Source organism: Hyperoodon ampullatus, assembly GCF_949752795.1.
Source record: "Hyperoodon ampullatus genome assembly, chromosome: 13".
Taxonomy (NCBI): domain Eukaryota; kingdom Metazoa; phylum Chordata; class Mammalia; order Artiodactyla; family Ziphiidae; genus Hyperoodon; species Hyperoodon ampullatus.
Genome location: NC_136926.1, coordinates 67,165,901 through 67,175,693, shown reverse-complemented (window position 1 = coordinate 67,175,693; position 9,793 = coordinate 67,165,901). Strand labels below are relative to the sequence as shown.

The following is a 9,793-nucleotide window of genomic DNA, read 5'->3' as shown; positions in this document are numbered from 1 at the left end:
AACGTGCCAGCTTCAATCCTTCATATCCAATGTCTCATTACATTTCTCTCTATTCTGTTAATAACACAAACAGATTCAACACAAACTGCCAAAATACCATTTTTAGCCAGGAGGGCCAAGCCCTGCTACTGCTTTGCCAACAACAGCAATAAAGCCGGGCAGAAGCTAAGCCCAGGATTGCATGGCGTATTGGCTACCCTCTGAGGCAGCAGCCACAAAACATGTACACCTGAATAGTCTATCGTTTTGTCAAGTGTGGACTTGAAGAAGGATTCTGGTTTTATTCTTTTTAAATTGATCTATTATCACAAAGCTTGCTCCCTTCTCAATGCTGAGTTAGTTCAGCAACTCAGCTCCATCCTTGTTAGGATTGTTAGGACCCAAATAATTTTAGACCAAAACGACGACGACAACAACAACAAATTTGACTGTTGGTTCAGTAACATATTCACAGACACACCAGAACGCATTCAGGAACACTGGCTTCATTTCTTGATTGGAATGCCAATCACCATAAAATCTTCTGCTAGAGTCACTTCTTGGAGATCTAACACTGATTCAGCTTGCTTTTTAAGCTCTACGATCCCATCTGTTTCTCCTTCTCTGGCCAAGGCAACTGGTTTGTACCTCTGACTGAAGTGAGTCAGAACGAGCCTCTTTGCTTGGCACAGCTTTGCAAATGCTGCTGCCATGTGTGGCGTGCTGTGGCCATGTTCTTTTGCTTTGTCCATCTGGGTGTCATCCAGGGTTGCTTCATGGATCAACAGGTCTGCTTCAAAGCACAGCTTCACTCCTCCATCATCCACAACCCCAGAACAGTCACCCAAAATGCAGATTTTTCTTCCAACAATAGGCTTTTTTAAGACATCTTGGGGAGAAATTGTAACTCCATTTTCCAAAACAACAGAAATTCCATTTTTCAGCTTCCCATAGGCAGGACCTGGCGGAACACCTAATGACAGAGGCAGATAACATCATGTCATGGGAATGGCATTTATGACTTGTTAAGGGAGTCTGTTTCAACAGCACAGCAAATAGCAAATGGAAAAGGCATCCAATTCTTTTCATAATTGTTATAAATATTTTATTACTTGTGGAAAACTGGAATATTTATACATTTTTAAAAGTTCACTGTTGGCTATTGATATTAGCAATGCCCGAGTACTTAAAACATTTCCAAGCACACGTGTCAGATGAGTTTTAAGCTCTTAAGTCCCACTAAAACCTTATTACAGTCAAGATAACAGCCTTGATTCTCTGCTGTGCATGGGAATAACATTATTTGAGAGTGCCGTATTTAATAAGCTCATCTTTGGGTAAAATTAAAGAGCCCATTTAAATGACAAGGTACCAACAAACTAACATAATAAAAAAAAACTGTTAGAGGGGATTGTCTGGATCACAAGATCAAGCAGAATTTCAGGCAGTTATAAATAATCAATCTTCTTTGTAGATAGGGGCAGTTCCATGTTTACCAAACTGGGCTTAAATCTCATATTAATCGAGAATAACACCTGATCATCACTCTGGGCAACACATACAAACAAACAGAATGTGTTCACTAATTCCAACACAGATCATGTTTAAAGTTTCCCAATACAACAGTATTTTCACAGGTTTTTAGATAATAAAAATACCTTTGGCCTAAGGCACTTTTCCTCATTACTTAGCATTTTGTTTTAGTTGGGACAGAAAGACATTGCATAAGTAAAGAAAAGACACACAAAAAAACAGCACCATCACCATGTTTTCACAGGCTCTGTTGTAGCCATGCCAAGGAAGGTGGTATGCTGGAGGAATGATGTACCTGGACACTGCTTTGGGAGAGGCGCTGAAGAACTCTCACACATGATGGCCTAGCACGGAGGACGTATGAAGCCTTTGATGGGCCCCAAGCCAATCTCTGGATGCTTGCTTCCAAGCGTGATGAACCCAGGTATATAAAACTGGTTAAGGCAGTGTTCTAAACACCAAATTAACTTAATCAAGGTTGATTGACTAGGCAAAGTCAATAAAGAAGGAAAACCCAGAAAGCAGTTGGTTGGAGTTGCAAGGTTAAGAACTATGGCAAAAAGTCTCTGGCCAAAGATGTCATTGAAAACATATTTCAAAAAGATGACATGAGGGCTTCCCTGGTGGCACAGTGGTTGAGAGTCCGCCTGCCAATGCAGAGGACACGGGTTCATGCCCCAGTCCGGGAAGATCCCACATGCCGCGGAGCGGCTGGGCCCGTGAGCCATGGCCACTGAGCCTGCGCGTCTGGAGCCTGTGCTCACAGTGGGAGAGGCCACAACAGTGAGAGGCCCGCGTACTGCAAAAAAAAAAAAAAAAAAGATGACATGAAAAAATAAAAGCCTAGACCTGAGACAACAGGTCCACTCCACCAACCAAGATAGTAAAAGCTGAAGATAAGACAGATCAAGAATGTGCATCTAGGGAGCTGAAGAGAGAATTCAAATAGATACTTGGTTTTTGCTCTGTATAGCATATTTTGGCCCCAAGAATTTCCCTTAATAAACAAACTTTGGGCAAAGGAAGTAAGTAGAGAAAATGTCAGTTTTTGGCCTGGGAGACAAGAAAAGAAGGTTTCTATGACACTTCTAACTGCTCTGGTTAACAACAACTCGACTGACGAGAAAGGAAAAAAAACACTTACCAAGATCTTTCAGTTTCTGTGCATTGAGTTTACCTGGGCGTTTCTTCTCCACAACTGAAAATCCAAAGGAGGGTATTCGATGAAAGAGGCGAAATGCTTTCACAACAAACTGTTCATCATCAACCAGGAGGTATGAGTTTTCTTCTGAGTCTAACAGGATAGTTCTTCCCTGTCCGTCTTTGGGAGGGTGGTCTGCTTTATTCACGTGTACAAATTCTTTCAGTTCTTCTGTAGGACACTGATCCGCTGTAGGCACCAGCTCATGGACCACATAAGGGAAGACCAACTCCGTGTGAGAAAGTTCCATGGTTTGCCAGATAAAGTCCCGAAGCCCCGCGGGGCCATAGATTTCAATCGGCTGTTTGGTGACCATGGAGCCACTCTGCAGGCTGATTGTGCAGAGGAGGCCAGGAAGGCCAAAGAAATGGTCTCCATGAAGATGCGTGATGAAGATCTTAGTAATTCTCCCTTTTGATTGAGGCAGAGAAATAAATTTGGGAATTTTTCAGAAATAAAACCCATACAAAGCTACTTGAAACATGCATAACAACTTACATAGAAAGCAATACAATGAATTTAGAAGTTCTACTTATCACCATAAACTTATTTCTTTATATTCTTCTACATGATTCTAGAAGCAAGAAAGATAGGTATTATTTTACTAGATGGTTTTAATAAGATACAACTTTTTTTCATAAAACATCTTTAATAAGATACAACTTTTTTTACAAATTACACATTGTTACAGTTTTAAGAGTATTTTCCTACACATCCTCTTACTGAAAAAAAAAAAAAAAAAAAAAGGAAAAGCGTACCAAAATGATTCACATAAGTTACCAGATAGGCCACAAGTGTTAAAAACATCTGGCAGTTACACTGCCCCCTACTGCTCCCTCTGAGAACAGCAGATATGAACAGTACTTCCAGCATAAAAATGTTCCCCTGGCTCCAACGGACTGGACCAGTGCCTGAATTCAAAATTGCCTTTTAAGGACTCCACACTGGACAGAGATTAACTAACCAAGCCAGAGCCTGCTTGTCTGGGTGAGGCTGAAGAAGGAGAAAAAGGAAGGGGGGTGAGGGAGGGAGAGGAAAGGAAGGAGGGAGAAGGAGGGAGGTGGAAAGGGAGTGGGGTGAAGAACCGAGGGGGAGGAAGTGGGCAATAGATGCAGAGTGCAGTTCAGAGGGTAGATCCCCCATGGTGCTATGGAAAGGCATGTGGGCCCCTCCCTTTCTCTCAACCTGAACTAATACAACGGCTTTTCCAGTGCATAGTGACTTAGGTTGTAACTTGATTTAGCCATTGGTAAACTGAATTTACTCCTGGTATGTGGCAGGATGCCACATCAACATTTTTCTCAGATGCACCACAAGGCCTTTTAAAAGCAAGAATCACAATTAACACATTTTTAGTATAACAGTGGCTTCCAGTCCTAGCTCATGGCCCACCCATTTCAAACATTTGATACCATAAAAGAACAGGAACAGTTTATCGAAGCCATAAAAGAACAGGAATAGTTTATGGTGATGGGATTTGTCCTGTGACATCTAGGTAACAGTGTTCTCCAAGCGAGTGTTCCCAGTGTTACTACACCAAGCCAGGGCCCTGTGGCAGAGAATAGACTGGGCAGAGGCTGATCTTGAACCTTGAAAATCGCCAGGAGGCACACTAGAAGTTTCCTCAACATGCTCCTTTTTGTTTTCTCTTTTTAGTCCTCGCTTTTGCAGTTTTTTGACTTCTGGAACCCTTTCCTTTCCCCCTTCCTGCTGTCTGGGCTGCCAACACACCCCCAAGTGTGACCTGAGGACTCAACAGACAAAAGAACTACAACAGTTGTTGAGTCTCATGCTGACCTCAAAACTGCCAAATCAGACTTTCTGGGCCTCTCCCTATCTACTGCAAAACACAGCCAAGACTGAACACCAAAACAATCTGTGAACTCAAAGCAAGTGAGATAAATTAAGTAAGAAAAGGTACTTCCCACAGATATCACAGTTTCAGGGAAGACAAACATTTCATTTTTCAAGAAAGTTGATTTCAGAGGGAGAAGGAATGGCAACCACAATTATCAAAGGTAAGAGGAAGCTATCAAATGAAAAAAGAAAAATGCATGAGTTCCCTTTCACTTAAGATCACGAAAGTTACCAGGGAAAATGTCATCCATATAGGAGTAGAATACTAAGCATCCTCTAAGGGATAATGCAGTGATATTTACTGCCGCAGGAAAATGTCTGCAATACATCATTCATATGTAATATTCAGTTGAAAAAAAGCAGGTCACACCAAGTATAGTTTGATTCCATTTATGCAAAATTATACACAAACACACACACACATACACGTACACCATTACCGTATCTACATGTATAGAAAATTCACCAAAGAGAGGGGGATTTAGGCTTTTCTTATTTATATTTTTCTGCTTTGCTTGAACTTTTACAATGAGCATGTATAATTATTATAATCATTTTTAAAATTATACTTTTATAATACTTTTTGTAATCATTTTTGAGGAAAAAAAGGCCTAAGCTCACTCTTTAAAATTATGAAAAAAATAGATATGGCAAACCTACACTTTTTCATCAGATGCTTGCATATTAGGACGAAGGAAACTTGCAAGAAGTGTATCTAGAGAAACAGAAAATACTTCCTTATGAAACCCATAAAACACTATTACCCCAGGAGGTAGTATAAGCTAAAAGGGCTTCAATGACTCCAATAGCGATAGGTCCATATTGGGTTATTGAGAAAAACCAAGAAGTTTTGAGGGTGCTGCATTCCAGGTTGAGACAGGGGCTTCTGAAGAGCTAGAGTGTCTCAGCTAATGTTCTGGGATTACCATATCACCCTCCTCTCTGAAGCCAGAAAATTTTTTCTTAAGTCAACAAAAATTTTGTAAACTAAAGGTTCCCTTAGATTTTATTTTATTATTATTTTTTGCCAAACTTTTATTTTAAAAAGCTCGAGCTTTGTGAACTGTTTAAAAAATATATAAAATAGCTGTAAAATATAAAACACTAGAGAAAGATATTGTGGCAGATAGAGTTAAGGTAGTGCATGGGTACCACCATGGCCCCTGCCTCCTGCTGTTCATATCCTTCTATAATTCCTTCTCCTTGAGTGTGGGTGGGACTGGGCACTTACTCCTAACCAGTAAAATATGGCACAAGGATACAATACGATTATGTCATTTACAAGACTCCATCTTGCTGGCAGACTTGCTCTGGAGTCTCTCTCCCTTGCTGGCAGTAATCGAGCAAGCTACCCTGAAGCAGAAACCCCCATGACGAGGAACTATAGGAGGCCTCTAGTTGCTACAGGCAGCCTCAGTCCTACAACTACAAGGATTCTGCCGACAACCTGAGTGAGCACTGAAAACAGATTCTTCCCCTAGTGGAGACTCTGATGAGACTGCAGACCTGGCCAAGACCTGGATTGCAGCCTAGTGAGACCCTGAAGCAGAGAATCCAGCTAAACCAAGCCCGAACTCCCTGACCCACAGAAACTATGAGATAATAAATGCAAATAACCCACTAAATTTATAATCTGCTATGCAGCATTAGATAACTGATACAGGTACTAAATAAACAGTGAAGACTTACCCTACACCCAAACCTCTTAACACAACAGTTACTTGTTTCTATTTTAATCACCCTGCCACCTTAACCCCTACTCCCTAAACTGTTAAATATTACAGCCTCCACTCTGGCATGTGGAGGCATGTTCTCATGAAAGGAACCCCTGTGTGATCCAAGGGAAGTAAAGCATAATACCTGCTCTGACCTCAGGGTTTCAACATAAGACAGTATATAATTAGGGTTGAACTGTGTACACCTCAAGGCCACGTGTCCCAAGTGCATTAGTTCCTTCTTCCAACAGCTCTTTTCCTAACTCCCAATCTTGGTCTGGGACATCATCACCTGTAACTTGTAATAATTCTTCACTTCTTCACAGACAAGACATTTACTCAGTCACCACCTCCTGTTGGCTCTATAAGTATCTCTTTGAGTCTCTCATCTTCATCCTTATCCCTACTTCCTGCTTCAACATCTTCATCTTCTCTCTCTCTCAGGTGAATGTCACTGCCTTGGAACTGGTCTCCTGATGCCAATCTCTCTCTCCCAATATATTTGCCATTGGAAAACTGTCCTAAAACACAAATCAGACCATGTCATTGCTCGGCTTACATTTTTCTTTTTCTCGGCTTAAAATTTTTTAATGATTCCTTGTTGCCAATAGAATAAGGTTCAGATACCTTAGAATACCACAGGAGTCCTCATAGTCTGCCCTTACTTACTTCCTTAAGCATTCTTATCTCTCATCTATCCAGCCAAGTACTCAAAGTTCTGGATAGCTTAATATTCCCCAAACATGTCATTTCTCTCCTAGACACTCTTGCTCACTTTGTTGTCTGTTCCTTGAAGGTCCATCCCTACTTCTCTCCCCAGAGAAACTTCTATTCATCTCTTACATCCTAGCTCAACTGTTACCATCTCTAGGTTGCTTTCCCTGAACACACAGGTACAGTTAGTGTCCCCCTCCTTAGTGCTTCAAAAGTAGTTAGAAAACACCTCCATTATTCTTACTTATCAAATTACACCATGACTGTCTGCATGTCAGTTTTCACCACTAGACCAAGAATCCTTGGATGATAGAAGTGTCCTTTAGTCATCAAATGCTAGGTACTGTGATGAGTGGTAGGAATTTCAAAAACTACCATTTATCAGGACCTAACAAGTGAGAGGCACTGTACTGAGTGCTGAACATCTTATTCATGCATTAACTGAACAGATATTACTAGGCATCTACTAGGTATGTAAGTGATCACTGAGTTTATTGTACAGGGAAATAAACAGTGACCACAGAAACAACTATTTAAATAACATAATTTTAGATATTGATGATGCTAAGAAGTCAATAAAAGTAGCACAAAATAGTAGAATGCCTGGGGTGAGGAGAAATTACTTAACCCCAGAGGTTCAGCCTTTGAGAAGACAGCATTTGAGTTAAGATTGAACTGATGAGAAGGAGACAACCACACAGAGAAGGGATTATTATATACAATTCTCACAACACCCCTTCTAAGCCGAGTTTTTAACCCCATTTTAAAGGTGAGGAAAGTAAAGCTTAAGCTGGCTGATCTGCTAAGGTAATAAGCCGAGACCCAGCTGGGACCGGAACCCTGGTCTGCCTGACTCTGGGCCAAGGCTCTGGTGAACACTGTCCTCTTCAGTCTGCCTGGTGCTAAGCCCACTCTGTTCCCTATGGCTGGGACGCCCCTCTTCTCCCAGCCCAGGGCACCCTTCCTCCTCCTCTAACAACTCACAGGTCACCTTCTCTGAGGATGACCCCAAGTGGAAAAGAACATTTCACTCCCCAGAACATCTACCACCCTTTGTATTCTCTCATGATACTTCTACCTATCTCCTGCTGGAAATAAGTATGTTCCTGTGCTTGGGCAGTGTCTATTCAATATGTCTGACGTAACCCACTCCATCCTCCATGCCCTAAGCCTATAGAAATCCTTGCTCTCAACATTTACAGGAAGAATCAAAAGTAAATACATAAATAAGGAAGGAAGGGAGGGAGGGAGGGAGGAGGGAAGGAGGGAAGGAGGCAAGGAAGGGAGGGAGGGAGGGAGGAAGGAAGGAAGGAAGGAAGGAAGGAAGGAAGGAGGGAAGGAAGAAAGATAGTTTAGTGGGTGTGGCCAGACACCCCAGTGCCTTCCAAGTATTGCCAGGGCTCCAGCACTGAAATGGAGTGCAACTGTCAGGGCTGTTTCTAAGCAAAAGGCCCAAGGAGAGCCAAGAAAATGAAGCAGGACAAGAGACAGCCTTAATGAGAGAGCTGAATGCACACTAACCTGCTTTAAGTTGGCTTTTCATAAGCTGCGTCTGGGTTCCCTCCCCACAGTCAAAGAGCCAGCACTCGCCTTCACACCGAAGGACCAGAGCAGAGGCACCCCGGGTTGGGGATGGGTATGCTGCGCCTGTCCCCAGAAATGTCACATCCATAGACATCTTCCACCCTGGAACGAGAATATCCCTTAGGGATTATTACACAGCACTGCTCAAAATCACCAAAAACAGGTTCTTGTGAGTTTTAACTATTACCTATGTTTTGGTTATTAAGAATAGTTTGGATTCCTGTTCTCTGATAGTTTTCCACAGAAATCCGAAGAAAGATTTTAGTAACTCTTAATCCGTTAAAACCACAAATTACCAAACCTTGTATGACTGCTCACACAGACAAAAATAAATGTTAAAAAAGCCAAACCCAGTCAATTAATAACTATAATTGAATTCCAACTATATGACATTCTGGAAAAGGCAAAACTATGGGAATGGCAAAAACCCAGTGGTTTGACTCTACAAGGTGGGTACTATATCATCATCCCCATTTTAGAGATGGGGAGGCTGAGGCACAGAGAGGTAGTGACTTGCCTAGGGTCCCACGGCTAGTAAGTGGCAGAGCTAGGATTCAGACACCAGGACACTAGCTCCAGGGCAACTCTATCATGTCACCTTCTGTCTTAAGCATTCCTTATGTTGTAGCTTTATTATCCATAACAAAGGTCCAGGTGACACCTTAATTTCAGATGTCTAGCCTCTAGAATTGTGCAAGAATAAATTTCTGTTGTTAAAAAAAAAAAAGGACAGTGGTTTGGGGGAAGGGGGATGAATAGGTGGAGCACACAGGATTTTTAGGACATGGGATTTAGCACATGGGATTTTTTAGCAAAACTATTCTGTATGATACAGTAAAGACAGACACACGTCATTGTACATTGGTCAAAACCCATAGAATATACAACACAAAGAGTGAATGAACCCTAGTGTAAACTTTAGTTAATAATAATGTATCAGGGAACCAGATCCCACATGCATGCCGCAACTAAGAGTTCACATGCCACAACTAAGGAGCCCACTAAGGCGCTGCAACTAAGGAGCCTGCCTGCCGCAACTTAGACCTAGTGCAACCAAATAAATAAATAAATAAACATTTAAAAAAATAATGTATCAATATTGGCTCATCACTACCACACTAATGTAAGATGTTAATATTAGTGGAAATTGGGGGGAGGAGTGGGTATATAAGAACTCTGTACTTTCTGCTTATTAATTTTTTTAAAAAGT

General features: G+C 41.5%; 1 protein-coding gene across 1 annotated transcript; it reads right to left on the bottom strand.

Moving 5' to 3' along the window:
* Positions 1-485: 485 nt before the first annotated feature.
* On the bottom strand, positions 486-8,685 carry ELAC1 (elaC ribonuclease Z 1; the record flags this gene model as incomplete). Its single annotated transcript, XM_079717490.1, is given in 3 exon segments — positions 486-952; positions 2,657-3,119; positions 8,519-8,685. Coding segments are annotated over 3 exon segments (1,089 nt in total). The 5' UTR covers positions 8,678-8,685.
* Between the last annotated feature and the right edge of the window lie 1,108 nt (positions 8,686-9,793).